This window comes from Miniopterus schreibersii (genome assembly GCF_964146895.1).
Source record: "Miniopterus schreibersii genome assembly, chromosome: 9".
Taxonomy (NCBI): Eukaryota; Metazoa; Chordata; class Mammalia; order Chiroptera; family Miniopteridae; genus Miniopterus; species Miniopterus schreibersii.
The window spans coordinates 81499576-81519505 of record NC_138118.1 but is presented as its reverse complement, the minus strand read 5'-3'; the positions used below and the strand labels follow the sequence as shown (position 1 = coordinate 81519505).

Genomic DNA, 19930 nt, shown 5'->3' with positions numbered 1-19930 from the left:
CCGTCGAACAGCATCGATTTCACACCCTTGCTGCTGAATCGTTGATGTTCATTCATTTGGCAAAAGTCAGTGCCCCTGCTCCGGGACAGGCCCGAGCTGTGCGTCGGGAGCACACCTGTGAATAAAACAGGGAAAGGAACATACCTGCCCGCCCAGGACTTACACTCTGTGCATGAAATCCCACCGAGCTCTAAGGCGAGAGGTCTTCTGAAAGGCTGGATTTCTACACCGTCTCTTTGTAATGTAACCAGCGTGCTCTTTTCATTTCACAAACATATGAAAAGCAGTGCTTCCTAACCCTTCCAGTGCCTAAGCTCCTCCCAACCTCCTGGACACACAGTGTCGAACCTATTCGCATACACATTAACATTTCCAGATCAGTTTAGACACTTTGTAGCTGCCTGGTTTACAAAAAGGATTTGACCTTGTAGAAGTCCAACTGCATGTGTCATCTGGTTAATAAATACTATTTAATGATGATTTCGTTTTTATTTTTTAAAGTTGCGCTAAATATAAAGAATCTTGTTTTTTTTTTTAAAAAAAATTTATTTTGATTGTTGAAAGTATCACACATGTCCCCTTTCTCCCCCATTGACCCCTTTTACCCGGCCTCACCCCCGGCCCCAGGTCTTCTCCATGCTCTTGTCTGTGTCCATGGGTTATGCATATATGTATATAAGTTCTTCGGTTAATCTCTTCCTGCCCACTCTCCCACCCCCGCCAACTGGGCTCCCCGGGCAGGGCCCGAGGTTTGATGTTCTTCCCAAGACAGCACAGCAGGGGGGTTAAGAGCTGAGGTCAGACTCTGCATATTCACAGCCCGGCTGCACCCTGACGGACGGTGCAACTGGCCAACTTGCCTAAAATCTCCAAGCCCAGTGGTCTCGTGTGTCAAGTGGGGATGGCGTGGTCCCCGTGTCATAGGGTGCTTGTGAGAATTTAATGAGAAAGCCCATGGAAAGAGTATTCCCCGGCACCTAGCACAGGGCGTATGTTTACCTGGACTGTCTCCCCCCAGGGACAGTGCTGGGGATGCTTATTTATGCTCTTACTTCATTATCTTGGTTTCCGCCAATCCTTGTTCAAAGGAGGCAGACTATAAATAACAAATAATTGTGATTTGTTGTTCTTTATTTCTAAAGAAGTAATTTGCCGTTGCTGATTTATAACACAGTGATTTATAGCGGTTCGCATACGGGACTCGGTGGCCACTAAATTTCTCCAGCGGGGAAGCCTCAGGGAGAACCTGGCACATGTGGGGAGGTCGGGTGGCTTTTCTCTGCGGGTGATGATATCAGCCCTTGTTTCTCAGAGTTTCGAGAAGTGTTCTTGTTGCTTATTTAGTCCTTGACTTTGAAGGAAACATTCTCATCGGAAAACATGACGTCATCGTAGATTTCTCTCTTGCTATGTGTTTACTATAATAAAGATATAAAATGTGCAGGGGGCAGGTTCCTTGGCACGATCTAGAATCTGGAGGTGCCATGAAGTTAATTAGGCGAATCTCACGTCTGGTGGCGAGACACCATTGATTGAAATGTCTCTTTGGAGAATTTCACGCATCTCCCTCCCATAAAGTAAAGGACCTTCTGGGGAAGAAAGGTAAGGTCAGGAGGGAGTTAAAGCTTCTGGATTATTTGCATTTTGTTCTATTTTGTCCTAAAAGATTGCATTTGTTCAGTCTTATCAGACTCTAAGGAGGGATCAGATCATGGGCTGGTGGCTGGAGATGGGAAGGTTAATAGTCCTGGACTGGGACACCCATGGCTCACGGTGTAACAGAAACACACACAAACCTGTGAAGATTAGGAAAAAAGTGCCAGAGATGTAATGTAGGCGGGCACATCTTATAACAGGACACTTTAAATTCACAAAAGCTAGTTTCGTTCCCTGAGGCCACCCTTTGACTTACACTAGACAGTCAGGCGTACCTTCGTGGGTGGCCGCAGAAGTTTGAGAGAATTTTAGAAGCTGCACCAGAATGAAATGCCCTGGACTTACTCAGTGTCCCCAGCCTCGAAGCCATGCCTTCTGGTGTCCTCCGAACGGGCGTGAGAGGCCGGGCGGGCATCTGCGATCCAAAGGCTCCGAAAGGCATTGAGTAGGTTTTCTTTCCTCTTCGCCACTTGCTGATTAAGTGGCTGCTACATCGCCCCGTAGGAAGAGAAATGGATTGAGTTTGCATAACAGCGTGTCACCAAATAAATAAAAAGGATTTTTAAAATATTGGCCACAAAAGCTTTCTTTTTCCTTTTAAAAGAAGTCTGGTTTTACCAATATTACGCATGCCTTCTTTCCTCGGGTCTTTTTATCTCCCCCGGGAGGCAGCTTCAGCTAGGGGACTGTCATCACTTTGTGCATATTGACGTTCCTTCTGGAACAGGCTGTGATATAGTATCGTCCTTGCGTAATCAGGATTCTGTCTAGACCAGTGGAATGAAAATAGTGACAGAGCCACGGGATCTCTTTCTGAAGTGGATACTTTAGGAAACATTGTTTTACCAGAGTGTTGATGCAATTTGCAGATATGGGAGAGTATTTTGTATCAGCATTAACGTTCAGCTGCTGGTATCTAGGGCGCCCTGGTGACTTTTGTGTGCTCATCTCATTGCTGTTTGTTACTTTAGACCCACTGTCAGAGGATAGTGTAAAATTTGGTTCCCATGGGTCAGTAGGATGAAGAGGAACATCTCAGAAAACATACAGTATGCTGACCGTGATCCAGAAGAGGGGAAAGGGTCACGTGTGTTTGGGGCTAAAATATAATCAATAAACATTATGTATTAGTAGGTGACTGATGTCCAAGAAGCAAAATCAAATACCAGTCTTACGCTCAGGAGCTCTGACTAGCTGAAACCAAGTTCTTAAATGGTTTTGGAGTTCCGCATTTATTTAGTAAAATAATTTATTTCCCAAGTCAGTTTTCTAGGTATGTTTCATTGAGGAAACCACAAAGGAACGGTTTTGAACCAGGGACGGTCCTGAAACCTTCTAAGTCAAAAGTCCCAGTCCTTTCATTTTTCCTGGGGGAGTTACCCTGGACTCTGGGGACCAGGCTTGTCAAATTGCCTTTCTTGGGCCCTCTTTTTGTGTTTTGGATTATAGATTTATGAGAGCATAAAATATTAAGCCTTCCCATGGATGGATAGCACTCAGATGGCGTCCTCGTGTGATGTTGATGAAATAATATGGCACAGGCATGAAAAAAAAATCACGAAACATGTTAGGTCGTGCTTTCTCTTTTAGGGTGTTTCTGTTATTAAAATAATAACAATGATATCTCTGATATGGAAGCCTATTTTATTCTTTTAAAAGTTAATTAGCCAGGCTGGCATGGCTCAGAGTTGAGCATTGACCTAGGATCCAGGAGATCTCAGCTCGATTCCTGGTTGGGGCACAGGCCTGGGCTGTGGGCTCGATCCCCAGTCTGGGGCGTGCAGGAGGCAGCCGATCAATGACTCTCATCATTGATGTTTCTCTCTCCCTCTCCCTTCCTCTCTGAAATCAATAAAGACGTGTGTGTGTGTGTGTATGTGTGTGTATGTATATATATCTTTGCCCAGATATATGTATTTTATATATCACCGGGCGATGAAGATCTATATATATATTTTAAAATTAATTAAAAATTTTATATTACATTTACTGGGATGACATTGGTTAATAAAATTATATAGGTTACAAGCGTACAATTCTATAATGTTAAATGTTAATTTTGTTTGCATGTATATTTACATTTTCTGCTTCTGCAGTTGCTGCTCCCCTAGTTTTGTCAGAAGGGAAGGAAATGTTGATGGTCTCAGGTGTGCTTCCATCTCCTAGAAAAACTTTTGGTGTCAGTTGAATGGCCTGATGCGTTTGGAGCCTAACTTGGGATGAGCAGCACCTGGAAAATTGCCGAGCCCCGAATGACTGAACAGTTTTTAAGACATGAACTTCTTTTCCTCCTGCAGTGAGAGATTCTTCTTGAGGCTCAACAGGAACGGGCTCCCCAAAGCCCCCGACAAGCCGGAACGCCACTGCTCTCTCTTCGTGGTGAGTGGTCCTGGCCCCTGCGGGAGGCGGTCTTCAGGAGAAATGCGTTATTGCGAGCGACCATAGGGAAACTGCTTAAACTTTGCAAATGACACGCAAACGGCAGGAGTGCCCAGGGTCCCGACGCCCTCACAGTCACCCCTGTTCCCTCGAGTGTATCGGGGCTGGTTACACTGTTGCCAGAGCACAGTGGTGGCGGGCTCAGCGGGGGCGCAACAGTAACACGCGTCTGAGGGGAGATGAGCGAGAGGCTGACGCAAGCACCGGCTTTCCCGTTAACTACCATCGGAGTCAGTGTATCTACAGTTAAGTCCATTATAGTATTTTTAGGACAGGACTTGAACCACACGCTTCTGCTACAGAAATTCCATTGAAATGCCCATGTTGATTTTTTTTTTTTTTTGCAATAAACACCTAAATTTTATTTAGAAAGGCACTCTAACATTTTTAAAAGTTTAGTAAATCTTTAAAAAGACACCAGTCACGATGCTGTGATGCAAAACTCTCATATATATATATATATTTTTATGCCCTCTGAAAGATGGTTAAACTTTCTCTGTTTGTGGGCAAGAGCAGTCTTGGGAGCTGGTTATTATTTGTTTCTTTTGAATTCCCCCCCCCCCGGCAGCCATCAGCTTGTCCTCTGTCTCCATAGTTTTGTTTCTGCCTCATTTTGTTCTCTGTTTTTAGGCCCCACGTATAAGTGAGACCGTACAGTACTTGTTTTTCTCTGACTTATTTTGCTCGGCATAACCCACTCAGCCCGCCCATGTTGTCGAACGGGCAGGATCGCCCCCTTTCCTCTTGCCGACTCATGTCCCGTCGCGTGCACGGCCCACACCTCCCGTGTGCGCTCTGTCCGTAGACGTCCAGGCCGCTTCCGTTCCTTGGCTCTCGCTGGTAATTCTGTGGTGCACACGGGGGCACGCGTGTCTTTTTAAATCAGCGCTTCTGTTTTCTCGGATAAGTGCCGGGCAGCGGAATTGCCGGATCGCACGGCCGCGCCTCCCGACTGCCCGCAGAGCCAGGCGCTGTGCCCCTCGGGCGCCCCGCGTGCAGGCTGACTCCCCAGTAACCCGGCTTTGTCTTCCGGCAGGACCTGGGCAGCAGCGAGCTCCGCAGGGACATGTACATCACGGTGCATATCATCCGCATCGGTAGGTCACTCGGTGCCGGGGCACCGGGGAGGCGGCCGAGGGCTCGGTCACACTTTGCCTGCTGTGTGAGTCACGCCCCGTCAGAGCCGGGCCGAGGCCGAGACTCACAGGCTTTGGGAACCCTCCCGGGCCCCTCCCAAACTCCGCACGGGGCTCCTCTCTCCCCGGTTAAGTCCTCACGTAGCTTGTTGTTTCTTTTTGTTTTATCGGGCTCCCCGCCCGTATGTGATTCAACGATTTTGTAATCATCTTTTCAAATTCTCATCTCTGTTCACAGCATAAATTAAACTTTTGGGGGCTGGATTTCCTACAGGTTCATGAAAACGACACCCGCTGGCACTTTCCAGGGCACAGACTTCTGTAGAGGGTTGTTTGAAATCCTGATACTGACAGAGATTGGAGTGGATAGTTCATCCTGATATGATATGTAATCCTATTTAAAACGGAGATAAACTAGACTTTCTTTCTGTTTGACTAATGTTTTAAATTTGTTTAAGTCAATTCTGCAAGTAAAAATACGACTTGTGGATGGATGGATTCCACTATGACCTTATAAAGTATTAGATTCACAAAATACAGGATATTTCACATGCTTACACTTTGTACAACTACAGAGCACCCTGCCTTATTTTGACCGTGTTTTAGTTTTGATTCTGATACGATGGGAGGTTTGGGGGCTGCGACTTGTAAGCATTTCCACGAAAATGATCTTCCGGAGCATTCCCTTTATTGCCGGTGAATCCAAGCCGCGGTCGGTACCACCGTCCCTGGTTTTCCACTGGGCGGGCGGGGAAGAGCCCGAGCCGTCTCCACACACTCAGGAGAATTCGCTCAGATGGAAACAACTTGCCGATCGCCGCCAAGCGTCTGGAAACAGATGGGCGGATCTTTAAATAATTACTTTTCCTCGTATTAACTTGCTGTATTTCAGCTCCAGAGGACTTTCTGTCTCCAAAAGAATCCATTGGTGATTAAACACGGTGATAAATGAAAACAGGACCTTTATACCGCACTTAAAGATCTGTAACCATTTCAGCAGGTGGAAACTGTCCGAGGGAGCAGCGTCCCCGAGATGTCAGCGTTTTTTGTCACCTGTCTTGCTTGCTGCTCCGACAGGGAGGCTCACTGCTTCCCTTCACAGGGGAAACATGTGAACTAGTAATTTTTAAATAGGAAAATGGAAGAGGCACCTCTACTGCCTTCCTGGGCCTGGGCCTCCTGGGCACCTTCACAGCCCGTGGGGAGGAGGCTCCCCAGACATGGGTCAGCCCCAGGCTTGATGTGTCCTCGATGGCAGGGGACGCCCAGAGCGTGGGCTGCGTGCCCGAGGTCACAGGGTTAGGTTGTGCTGAGGAGGGTCCAGGACTGAAGCGGAGTCCCTCTGTTGTCCCAAAGCCATGTCCTTCCCGTCGCCAATGACATTCCCTGTGGACTGTCTGGTAGCTGTGTGTGTGTCTGGTGTCGAGGCTCGAATCCAGTGGCTTCCTGGGCCACGTTTGTTTTCTGCTTGGACAGGTCGCATGGGGGCCGGAGAGAAAAAGAATGCCTGCAGCGTCCAGTACCGGAGACCCTTCGGCTGCGCGGTCCTTAGCATCGCCGACCTGCTGACCGGGGAGACCAAGGATGACCTCGTCCTGAAAGTGTACATGTAAGAAGATGCGCGCGCGGGGCCGGGTGGGGCGCGGGCGGGTGGACACGGCTTGGTCAACGCCGCTTCACGGAGAGTTGACACAGTGGGGTGCTCGGAGCAGACCCCCGGGAAAGGGGGGGATCCGCACCCCTGATTTGAAGACCTCGCCACTGACCACCCCCAGGAGTGAGGGTGCTTTGGCCTCCTGTTCTCGCTGTTGAGCTAATACACCCAACGTGCGCTCACAGCTGCCTCCCGTGTGGGGGTAACGCGAGAGCCCCAGCGCCCGAGGACGCACCTCCCATTGCTTTCTCCTCACTGCTGCAGGGTTTGTGGGTCCACTCATCCTGCGCCCAGGGCCCCGGGCCTGTGCCACGTGTTTCTAATTAGTGATCAGAGATTTGTAGCCGGTGGTTCAGGACTGGAAATGCTCTCGATCTCTCGATCACCCAGCTAATGAGGATGGGCACAAGCACCACCTCGGGTGGCTGTTCCCTCTCCTCTTGGGGTGACGGCTGCCAGACAGTCACTTGCAGGAGGTGACTGGGAGCTCCAAGGAGGCTGGAGGAAGTCCATTGGGGTGGTGATGCCCGAAAGCGCTGGCTCGCGGTGAAGGACGTGGCTGGATCTCGTGGACCGTCCACGCCTCACAGAGTTCATGTTTTCCCAGGTGTAACACAGAGAGCGAATGGTACCAAATACATGAGAACATCATCAAGAAGCTCAACGCCCGTTACAATCTGACCGGCTCCAATGCGGGTGAGTGGCGGGGCGGGCTCTGAGACTTCACTTCAGGTCCTCTCATTTATTCGTCTGCAGCAGGAGGAAACGGCCTGCCCTTTGTTTTCCTCTCTATTTACCTCCTAGCTTTAAAATTACAGTCAGCCCTGGCTGGTGTCGCACAGTGATTAGAGCACCAGCCCTTGCACTGAAGGGTCGTGGGTTCAGTTCCTAGTCAGGGGCAAGTGCCGGGGTTGCAGATTCGATCCCCAGCCCCAGTTGGGGTGCATGCTGGAGGCAACCAGTTGATGTGTCTGTCTCACATCAGTGTTTCTCTCTCTTTCCCTCCTTCCCTCCCTCTCTTCCACTCTCTCTAAAAAAATCAATGGAAAAAGTATCCTCCAGTAAACTAACTTTAGATTAACTAACTAACTAAATTGCGGGGTCAACATTCTCATATGTACGTACGGACTCTTCCCTACATCATGACGAGTGGGCTTGTACCATAACTCTCTCCAAAAAGCATGTGCTGTGCTGGTTTGAAACGAGGCACAGAACCTACATTTGTTCGGTAGCAACCCAGCCTCGAGACCTCTAAGTTGTTACTGATGCTAAAAACTAGGTGACAAATGCACTCGGGCTCCTGATTATTGTGAGGAAGAGGTTTGATGAACGGAGGAGACGTGCCAGGAGGGTCCAGGAAAAACACGCTTCCTTGCCTGTGGCTGGAAGTGATGTCACTGTACCAACAACAAGCCTGCAGGCCCCACAGTGCACTCGGTCCCAGAGAGTGATGCTGGCTGCAGGGCCGTGTAGGTAAAGTGGGTGCAACTTGTCCAGGCGGGACCTGAAGTGAGGCCTGGCAGCTGTGAGCTACGTCCCCTGTGGCCCCTGGCCTTACACTAGTAACACTGTAGAATGTGTTACATTGTAGAGCATGTCCAGGCAGGACCTGAAGTGAGGCCTGGCAGCTGTGAGCTACGTCCCCTGTGGCCCCTGGTCTTACACTAGTAACATTGTAGAATGTGTTACATTGTAGAGCATGTCCAGGCGCCGGAGCAGGTGCAGCGATGTCTTCCAGCTTGCTCAGTAGACAAAAGCTTGGGGAATATTGTTTGCTCCCTAATCCCTTTCACACCCATGGTGAAGCAAAAGAAAACAACAACCAAAAAACCCCCACAAAACTATGCAGTTGTGTGCTTTCTTTGGCATAAAGAGACTTCAACTTAAGCCAGCTGTTACTGGAACGAGACACATTGTTTCAAAGGCTGAGTATAGGCATTTGTGTTAAAGTCCACTGGCCCGGCAATGAGAAGAGCCAGAATTTAAATCGAGACCACCTTCCTCTCACACCTGTGCCCGCCCCACGAGGCCACAGACGGGCACTCGGAGTTCAGTTCCGGGGACGCGCGAGTCCCAGGCTCACACATGGCGATGCTCAGGCTGCGATGGGCGCTGAGGTCAGCTGCTCTTCCCTCTCCCAGGAGGGGGGGAGGGACCTTGGGTTTTCTTTGAGTCACACGAGGTCAGACACTCCCGTGAAATAAACAAGAGGCGCGCGCTTCTTGGGCGACAGGGTCCCGGAAGGACCAGGAGGGCCCGAGGCGGGTGCGGCGAGAGGCGAGGCGTGAGCTTCAGGAGCCGTCCATGCCCGCGCCCTCCCTTCCTGCGCAAGAGTGATGATCGCGCTGAACTCCGGGGGAAGGCGGCACATTCCGTCTCCTTGGGAGGGTCCCCAGGTGCATGGACCTGCTCCATCTGCTTAGTTAGCTTTACTGCCTGACCGGCCGGCTGCTTATTCTTGCCAGAGTCCTGGGTGAGACCACCGGAAAGCGAGGTTCAAACCCCTTTATTCCCCGAGTGGTGCCTTTTCAGTTTATAGCCATTGTACTAAAATGAAAAACTGCTGATGGCGTCTTTGGAAAGTGACAGAAACCACTGTCCTGCGGAGTCCTGGATAGAGGGTCTCCCTCCCCTTGGCGGAATCCAGCCCCCACCCATTTGGCTGTTCCTGTGACACTTAGATTCCAAGACAGCCAAAGTTATGCTCTCTGCACTTGGGTTTTATTTATTTGTTTGTTTTGTTTTTTAATCCTTACCAAGGACATTTTTTCCATTGTTTTTCTGAGAGAATAAAGGGGGGCGGGGAGGAGAGAGACAGAGACAGACATCGATTGGTTTCCTCCTGAATGTGCCCCGACCCGGGCTGGGCATGAGCCTGCAACTGAGGTACAGCGTGCCCTTGGCTAGAATCGAACCTGGGACCCTTCAGTCCGTGGGCTGGCGCTCCAACCGCAGCCCACCTGGCCAGGGCTCTGCACGTGTTTTTTGTTTGTTTGTTTTTTAATATGTCTTTATTGATTTCAGAGAGAGGAAGGGAGAGGGAGAGAGAGAGAAACATCAATGATGAGAGTCATTGACCGGCTGCCTCCTGCACGCCCCTGACTGGGGATCCAGGAGCCCGCAGCCCGGGCCTGGGCCCTGACCGGGAATCGAGCCCCATCTCCTGGATCCTGGGTCAGTGCCCCACCGCTGAGCCGCACCGGCCGGGCTGCACGTGGTTTCTGATGCGAGGCCCTGTCTGCTCTCTGCCCTCATGACCCAGCCCCTGTCTGTCTGTCCTCATTAGCAGCCAGCGTCTGTGCGCCTTCTGTCCCTCTGACCCCCGCCTGACCCCTTCTCGCTCCCCGAAGCCGAGGCGGACCCCACGCTAAGCCCCATCACTGCGAAGTCCTGCTCCGGAGAGAGAATCTCAGGGAGAGACTTAAAAGCATAAATAACTGCGCCCCGAACCCCGTCCGCTTCAGTCTGTACCCTCCAGTCTCGGTGGCCATTGTCCTGTGTCCTCTGAGCCCGGCCCCTTCTGGGGGAACGGCAGTTGTAGGTCCAGCGGGTTGGTGGGTCCTCGGGAGCCGCTGGGCTTTGTTATTGAAAGGGAGGCTCTCTAATGAGCTACTGAAAAATGGTGGGGGGAGCGGGGCACCCAGAGTGGAAGCGGGAAATTGGGGTGCCTAATGTTCCAGCCATCCCAGGCGTTAGATGGGCTGCCTTCTGCTGTTTTCTCCCCGGACCGCAGAATTGTTGGTTAAAAGGAAGCGGAGCAGTCAGGCCTTTCCAGGAGGAATTGAGTCCCCTCAGCCACGAGTGTCTCCCCCCCCCCCTCCGCTTTCCCCCCGCTGGGCTTCTGTTGTTGGTACCCAAACCAGAATAACTTGAAATTGCTTTGGGAAGAAGATTCTACCACTTAATTTCCACCCTCATATCTCTTGGAGCTGTAACTGAGTCTGTTGGATACATAAAGGGATTCGTCGAGTTCACTGGTTTTTCCCTGAGATTCAAGTTGCAAAGGTACGTTAACCACGTCTCCGCTGTGCTTGGAAAAGGGGGGAAAATTGCAAGCGACCCACTTAACTTTTTAAAGACCAAAAAAAAAAAAAAAATCATCACCGAGTTAACATCTCTCCGTGGTCAGATTTAGTTAAGTTGGGTAACGTCGAATTTCCTAAGCTCTGCTCTGTGGGGATTTTAAAACCCCAAAGTACTATCGTAAGAATCTGAATTTCTAAAAGTATTTATCGAATGATCGTGGTTGGGCCCCCTGAGCAAATGGCTGCTGTGAGTGTCGCCTCCGCCGGCAGGAGCGGGGATTCTGGGAGTGGGAAGGGCGCCGGAGCCAGCGTGATTTATGGAGGCAGAGCCGTCCTGTGACTCCATATAAACTGTGTGAAAATCACTGGCCGTGGTTCAGTGTGTCCCAAGAGAAACTTCACAGTCCCGTCCCAGCGTCTCTGCAGTTATGAAATTCCCTTTCCTCTAGTTGGCACACACAGCTCAACCAGAAGGAATCGTATTTGCAAGCCAGGTCCGTTTTAGGTCCGTTTTTGCATCGGTGTCTGTGTTGCGGTCCCGCTAACCCACCACCCCGCAGAGGGCAGACGGAGTGACCTTGCCCGCAGCCCGCAGGAGAGCAGTTCACCTGCACGCGGGGAGTAGGCCGTGTTTTTCATTTGCTGAGGTGGAAGGAGGCTTTCAAAAGACGTGGGCTGTTTGGAGGGGTAAGCACCCTGTCCTCGCATTCCACTGTCGTCGTTTAATTTGGTGTCACTGAGTTGGTGTAATTCTTAAGGGTTGTGTCCGTCCTCTCATCTGGAATGTTGATTGCTTTTAGGAATTTCGGTTTCTAACATTGTTAAAAGTGGCACTTTGGGGCGCCACCTGTTGGCTACAAATATGCTGTGTGCTCTTGTGGCTCACCTTGGGAATCTTCTGATTATTCGTCCACGCTCTTTTAAAGGCTTTTTATTTTTAATTAATGCCGCTTGCAGAAATGTTGCGAGAGTAGTGCAGAGAATTTCTGATTTCTCAAAGGTGAACATTTTGCTATATTTGTTTTATCTTCTGTGTGTGTGCATACTTTTCATATATATAAACATACGGTTTTAAAAATAGCTTCGTGTGTATATAGGTATATGCACTATATATATATATATATGTGTGTGTATATATATATAGCCATTTCGTATTACTGAATGGGTATAATCCTTAATTATATACACACGTATGTGCATCTCACACGTACGTACATATCTCACGTGCACACGCACATTTTCCGCCCTCGGTGTCGGGCACGACTCCTGTGCGCTCTGCTCACTCCGCCGTGTAATTCACACACCGTTGCCCCCACCCTGCTTCTTCGTCCGCCTGGCTCTCGTCTGCACTCGGGTCTCTTCCCAGTGCTGCTGGCTCTTGCTCCATTGACCCATTTTCCAACAGCCCCGTCTCACCCGACACCACTCCAGCCAGACAGCTGGCTTCCTTTCTTTCCTCTGCTCCAGAGGCCCCGGCTCTGGCCTCCCTGCGGAAACAGCTCGCCTGACCCCACAGGGCTTTACCGCTTCACGCAGCCAGGGTGCGGCCCCCAGCGCTCGCTGTGGCTTTGAGTTGGACCCAAATACCATGCGTGCTTCTCGCATATTTGTTTTAAAAGTCAGTGGTCTTACCCTGTTGATACAACATGCAACGCTCGTCCAACATGAAATAGGACCCGAGGCAGAACTCCGGGGATAGATTTTGTAAATCGAGCACATAGGAGGGAATGGAAGTAAACATGTTCGCTCTGATCATAATGAGGCCCTAAATATTTCAGAAATGAACAGATGTTACTGAAGACGGTTTTTTGAAAGAATTCAATAATACCATTTGTAGGAGATCTTGCTGACATCGTGTGATGTTCGTAATTTTGCCGTTGAGGTTTAAAGCCTCAGCAATTATGTTTTGTCCTTAATGCCCACTTCCCGGGCGTAGATGGCATACCCAGGCACCGCCAGGAAATGCTGTTTTCAGAGTGTTCACTGTGGAGTGGCAGCCAGAGGCCCACAGGGACACACCCAAATGGGAACGACCAAAACTGGCAAAGGTCATATTTTTAAAAAATATGTTTTTATTGATTTCAGAGAGAGGAAGGGAGAGGGAGAGAGAGAGATGGAAACATCAATGATGAGAGTCCTTGATCGGCTGCCTCCTGCACGCACCCTGCTGGGGATGGAGCCCGCAGCCCGGGCCTGTGCCCTGACCAGGAACCGAACCGTGACCTTGGTTCATGGGTCGATGCTCAACCACTGAGCCTCGCTGGCTTGGCAACATCATATTTTATGAAGGCGTTGAAGTCTGAAAATTTTCCCGAGAGCGTACAGCAAATGAAAGAAATATTTATTCAAGAATAATTACGAAATCTTGATAAGAACAGAGAGAGAGCTGGTGGCCCTGGTGCCACAGTCCACGTCCTCCCTCCCGCCGGCCCCCCTCAGCATGACGGGAATCCTGCTCCAGGGAGACCCGGCCAAGAAGCCGGAGCTCCTCTGCCCTCAGCCCCGTCACGGATGCCACATCTCGCCCGCAGGTGAAGGCTGCCAGCCTTTCTCGCCTCCCTTAGCTCCGAGTAGCCTAATTCCTGGAAAAAGTGGCTGAGAGGTTGGGGGGGGGTCCCTCCTTGCACCCAACCCCACTCGTAGGGCAGGGCCTGTCCCCTAGGGGAAGCAGGGTATCTTTTCCTTACAGACGTGGACACCACGCTCACATTGCGACGGGGTCACGCAGCTGTGTGACATGCTTTTTAAACCCCAGGCCCGATCATAATGTGTATTCAGTATATTTATCCCCATTTTCCATTTTTGCATTTCCGTAGCTGTTCCGAGCTACGTGTAATTTGGCTCATCGGTGGCAAAGTGGCTGATCTAGTCTGAAATTAATTTCACCAGCTCCTTATAAATCATGCTGTGCTTGCAATTTTTTAATGTAGACGTGCAGAATTTCATGAATTTCAAAGGATGCCTCTTGCAGAGGGAGTTAGCTTCGATTCCGGTGAAACCAGAGCCACCACATAATCAACCTCCAAGCCTGTCCCCCCTGTGCTGCCTCCATAGCTGAGGTTGGTCGTGAAAAGCGTGTTGTTTGTGACGGACTCTAGGTTAATTGATAACTGTCTTTATTTAAAATGAGTATCAGATCATTGCAGATGGGTCTTCAACATCTAGGCTGGTTTTAAAACGTTTAGTCCAAGGGGACGTTCTTCTAGTCAAGGGGACGTCCCTCCCTTGGCAATATTATTTTGGGTGGTTATGGGAAGGGCCATAAAAAAGGTAATATTGTGAAACATGATTGACCTAATTTGTGAAATTAAAAATTTCACCTAATTCTTCGGCTCACCTTCCCTGAACGTTGAGACTCCCTCAGTCGGCAATGCTTTCCCCTTGCGTGGACCTTCCTGCTCTCCACCGACCCGTTCCCCTGGGTGTCCTGTGTCCGTGCCTTCCTGCCTTTTTCCCTTAATTTTTATTGAATTTATTGGGGCGACCTTGGCTAACACAGTTATGTCCGTTTCGGGTGGACAGCCCTGTGATACCTGATCGGTGCAGGGCACTGTGTGCTTTTTGTTTGCTGTGCTGGACCCTGAGGGGAGGATGTGGGGAGAGCCGGCACGAGCGGTGCGGCCCTCGGCCCCGCTGACCTTTCCGGCCTTGACCGCCGGCGAGTTCTTGGCTCTGGAGGCGCCGGGGCGCCTCAGAATCGCAGCACCTTCTCTCCTCCAAGTTCGCGTCAGTTGGCCAAGCAAGTGCGACCGTGACACCTTGTGTCTGAGTCTTTGTCTTTCTGAATCTCCAGGGCGAAGCCAACGTACTGATAGTCGAATTTTAGGATCACCCGGCTCTCATGGTCCCCCCCCCCCCCGAACTCCTGTCTGTGTTCGCTGGGCCTCCCCCTGCCGCCCCTCCTGCCCCTGCTGGCGCCCGGGTGCTGTCGTCTCCCACGGGGCTCCCCTGTCCCTTTGCGCGCTCACCTCTGTGGCTCTTGCTGTCTAGAGCGAGGACGCGCCCCTCTGTTCATGCACACGGACGTCTTTCCCTAAAGCGCGTATTTTCCTATCTTTAATTTTCTTTAGCATTCACATCGTCTCTGAACGCTTTTTTTCTCTCGATGTCTTATCTTCTGTAAAGAATTCAGCCGACATTTAAAAAAAAAACAAAAAAAAAGCCCTGGCCAGTTTTGCTCATTGGTTAGAGCGCCGGCCCTTGGACTGAAGGGTCAGGGGTTCGATTCGGGTCACAGGCACATACCTGGGTCTCAGGCTCGGTCCCCAGCCCCGGTTGGGGTGCATGTGGGAGGCAACCAATTGCTGTCTCTCTCACATCGACGTTTCTCTCTCTCTCTCTCCCTTCCACTCTTCTGAAAAGCAGTGGAAAAGATATCTTCAGGTGAAGATTAAAAAAAAAAAAAAAATCACTGATGGTTCAGTGAGTCTTGGCTCTGTTAGCTCCACACCCGGGAAGCCCAAGGACGCGGTGATGCGGGCGTGACCTCTCCTGTCCTTGGGTCCCCACCCCTCGGGCAGCAGGCCTCGTCCAGGCCGGATCTGGACCCAGGGAAGCCTCCATCTCTCTGAGCTTCATGCTTTCTTTGGAAACTAATTTTCTTGATGATTTAACTACTCTATAGAAAAGCTCGGGAACAAACCAAAAAGCCCGGCCGCTGCTGCTGCTGTTTGTTGAGTCGTGGGGCTGAGGGAGGGTGAGAGGAAGAGCCCCCTCTAGGCGAGCGGAAGCACGTCCCGCACCTCTGCTCACTGCGGTTGCGGTTCTGTCGCCTTCCTCGCCGCGTTTGTAGAGAGCCCGGTGGTCCCCTGCGCTGCGCTGGGAATGGGGCGGGAGGACTCGCGCAGGTGCTGCTGGGGAGGGGCGTCGGGCTAGGGCCAGGCTTCGTCTCCTTCGCCCTGCTTAAGGCCTTTCCCCTCCGTGTGAACCCCCTTCCTTGTAAATGGGAAATCTCAGGCGTTCACCTGGAAAAGCCTGACCTAGAAATTATTCATATAGATTGTGTTGCTTTTGTCCCAACAGTAGCCCTTAGTTTAAAATAATGGTCCCCTTACCCCCCGGCGTGGCTCAGGGGTTGAGCGTGGACCCAGGAGCCCAGAGGTCGGTCGCCAGTTCGATTCCCGGTCAGGGCTCATGCCCGGGTTGTGGGCTCATCCCCGGGGGGCTCGTGCAGGAGGCAGCCGATCGATGGCTCTCATCACTGATGTTTCCATCTCTCTCTCCCTCTCCCTTCCTCTCTCTCTAAAATTAATAAGGCGCATTTAAAAAAAAATACGTTACTGGCACGTTGATTTGGGCCTGGGAAGCGCCCGAGTCCCCGTCCCGCTGCGTCTGGCTCCTGCTTTGACTCTGGTCTCTCCTCCGTTTCAGGCTTAGCCGTGTCCCTGCAGCTGCTGCACGGGGACATCGAGCAGATCCGAAGGGAGTACTCGTCCGTGTTTTCTCACGGCGTGTCCATCACGAGGAAGCTGGGCTTTTCTAACATCATCATGCCTGGTAAGTGACTCGCGGTGTACCACATGATGAAACGGAGGCAGTCTCTCTGTTTTCGACATTTGAGAAACTTTTCAGGTTTTGAAGGGTCCGGGCGGGCGATGCTGACGTGAGGTGAGGTGCAGAAAGTCCTCCGTGTCGCCGGCCGTGTCTGCGACCTTAGGCGAAACGATGTTCAGCGCAGAACGAAACCCGTGTTGCCCAGGCCGGCGGGTGTGAGCACGAGTCCCGGTTCCGCGGCATCCCAGCCGTGTTACAACGAATGGCATTGTTCAAGGACCCGCTGTGTGTGATAATAGGAAACAGTTTTGTAGAAATATCTTTACGTTTTGATCATTTGAGGACAGGCGACTCGGAGGGGGCGAGGCTGCCTGCCGCTGTGGCCCTGCTCACGAGGGGCACCAAGGCCACGTCCAGAAAAGCCTGACCCTCTGGTGGAAAATGTTAGTGTCGTCGCTCAGAGGAAATCCTTATAATTTTTGATAAGAATAGTTAATAGTTAGCCTTTCTCGGAGGGTTTTGTCACCAGAGATGTGTGTGTGTGTGTGTGTTCGCGTGCACACAACCAAAAAACACTCCAAAAGTGTTTGTTTCTAAGTGGAGAGCGCAGCTGTTAAGGACGTTCACTCTCTTATTGGCGGGGTGATCACGTCGGAAAGTTATAAAAATGTTGAATCACTATATCGTGCACCTGAAACTAATATAACCAGTATAACATCGTATATTAGCTACACTTAAAAATTCTTTTAAAAAATGAGGAGGGAAGAAAATGAGATTCACGTTCTTTGTTGTTCCTTTCCTGAGAATATTTTTTCCATGGATTTTTAGAGAGCGTGGGGGGAGGCGGGGAGAGACACATAGATTGGTGCCCACTGCACGCCCCCTACCAAGGCTGGGGATCGAACCTGCAACCCAGGCACGTGCCCTTGCCCGGGAATCGAGCCTGCGACCCTTAGGGGCGCCGGCCGACGCTCTGACCACTGAGCCGCACTGGCCAGGGCGAGATTCACACCCTAAGGCAAGTGCCAGGTCGGGCATTTTCTCAGGGCTCCACCTTCCCCCTCCACCACCAAGAGACGAGCAGAGAGACCACATGAAGGCGCCTGCGGTTCCGACGGCGTCTGCAGGAAGCAGATGTCTCAGCCGCTGCTGAAACCCCGAGTCAGGCGCAGCTGCGACTCGCTGGGGACGACCTGACCTGATGCAGACACTGACCCGCCCTGGCGATGGCAGCGCCCCCGACCTCCCGACGGGAATGTCTTCATGCCGGAGGCCGGGAGAACAGCCCCGAGAGCCTCCTGACCTCACCCCGTGGGGGCCCCAGCCCGAGCATCCCCTGCACCATTGTCGAAAAACAGGGTTCACAGAACTGTCAGCTGGGGGCCCGGTATTCCGCCACTCTGTCCTTCCGTCGCTATAAATGGCTGGTATTTCCTCTTTAACCCAAAAGAAAAAATGTCATCCCGCCAGGAAGCAAATTGATGGGCACAGTTAATATAAAAAGCATATTTTAGCCCAGGATGCGGCCAGCTGCCAGAAGGATTCCTTCCGCGGGCCTCTGGGCAGAATCGGGGCGCGATGGAAACCTAAGCAACGGGCGGCTCCCGGCTGAGGACCGGCTGGGAGGCGCCCGCGCAGGCGGCCGTCTGGCTTCACCGATGGGACGACCTTTCTGTGGAATGAGGCCCGTGCCGCCGGCCCCTTCCCCGCACCGGATTGTGACGGCGAGGTTCCCGCTGTCCAGGGAGCCGACTTCCTCCGAGACGAAGCCTGCAGAATGCAAGGGATTAAAAAAAAGCAAGCAGTTCCTTCTTTTTCCCCTTTGGTGTCTTCATCGCCCCAGTGGCGCAGGAGCGATGCGTGCATTTGCCGGACCAGCGAAAGCAGCGCTGGGACCGAATGGGCAAACGCGTCGTCACCTGGTTTCCTCTATTGCTGTCAGAAAGTCGTCCTGTCGGTGGGTTTTCACTGGGGGCTCCGACGAGACCCCGAGCTGCATTCTCGCAAGAGAAAATATATGTCACCAGCATGGCTGAGCCCGGCGTTGCCCTGACGGTCTGGGGGCTGGGCGTGTTTATGTTTTCATTCGCTTGACCTCCAAACGTGACCTTCTGAATTCCGAAGAAATAAAGAATCCAGAGAAGTTAGAAGCCAGACAGGCCTTAGGGGCTGGTTTGGGAAGCTAAGGCCATTTTTAATTTTCTCCTTCGTCAAAACGCGCCGTGGTTCGGGCGGATCTCTCGTCTTCTTGGTGAGGTCTTCCCTCTCGTAACAGCCCCTCTGCCCCACTGGACACCCCCAGCACCCCCTTCTCTGCCCTGCTTTTGTCCATGGTCCATACTGTTGTGCAAGACCTCCCCCTGCTAGAATCAGCCCGAAGGGAAGGACTTTCCCTTTGTTCACCGTGGGATCCCCTGGGCCTGGAATAACACGTGGCACCTAGTAGGTGCTCAGGATGCATTTGCAGAAGGAATCCGTGGAGGAAGAATTCCGTGGCATGGCCACGCCCGACTCTCCCCGACCCCCATCCCTCCGCAGGGCCCAGGACACAGGCGGGAAGACGGGGCACCTTGCAGGCCCACTCCGCCCCCCGCCTTGGGGGTCCCCTCCCAAGAATCACTTCCTTTGCCGGCGGTCGATGCCCCTGCGGTCTGGACAAGCGCCTTACTCGTGATGAGAAACTCTAAGGCTCAGCGCCCATTTTTAGAAGATGCTGCCATTTGCGACAACGTGGATGGGTCTTGAGAGTATTATGCTGAGTCGGCCAGAAAGGGGCAGGCGCCGTGTGATTTCACGTATATACAGCGAATAAAACAAAGAGCAGCTGACAAGCGAACCTCTAGACACGCACAGCAGCAGGTGGTGACAGGCGGAAGGGGGTGGGGGTGAGAAGGGTAGAGGGGGCCAAATAGGTGGCGACGGAAAGAGCCAAGCTTCGGGTGGCGAGCGCGCACTGCAGCACACGGGCGTCGTATTATAAAGTTCTTCACCTGAAATTTATATCATGTTATTAGCCAGTGTTACCCTAATAAATTTATTAAAAAGTAAGTAAATTTTTTAATAAATAAATTTATTAAAAAATAAGTAAGTTCTTTAATAAATAAATTTATTTAAAAAGATTTCATCCTGTTTGGGACTTACCGTCTCTGTTTCGTGGCCCTCTGTCTCCTGGTCAGCCCCGGGCCTCCGTGAGCAGTGACATCATAAAGCGCCGGTCACTGTGGAGGAAGGTGACCCGGCACCCGCATCCCCGTGGCTCCGAAAGCGCGGGCGTTTTCCTGCACACACTGCGGGTGGGAGTTCATCCATCCCCCCGCGCTGCGCATGCCTGTGGATATTGCTGCTTCTCGCGTTCGCTTTCTCATTAGTAAAGAAAACAGAGACTTGCTTTGGAAAGTGGGGTTAAGTAAAAGGAAATACAATGTTGCCAAAACATTGACCTTCCAGAACTTTCCGGTAGCATTTCCCTGTTTCCTCCTCACTCCCCTGCGCCCCCATCTGCTTTGCGAGGGCAGAGGGCAGGCTGT

At 51.5% G+C, this 19930-nt stretch overlaps 1 protein-coding gene across 1 annotated transcript in view; it reads left to right on the top strand.

The window, feature by feature from the left end:
- DOCK4 (dedicator of cytokinesis 4) overlaps nt 1–19930 on the top strand; it is a 202843-nt gene that overhangs the window by 108760 nt on the left and 74153 nt on the right. The window contains exons 9-13 of the mRNA XM_081147753.1: nt 3954–4035; nt 5132–5192; nt 6708–6840; nt 7493–7581; nt 16281–16406. Of these exons, the coding sequence (XP_081003879.1) occupies nt 3954–4035; nt 5132–5192; nt 6708–6840; nt 7493–7581; nt 16281–16406 (491 nt within the window). The remainder of the gene's footprint in view (nt 1–3953; nt 4036–5131; nt 5193–6707; nt 6841–7492; nt 7582–16280; nt 16407–19930) is intronic.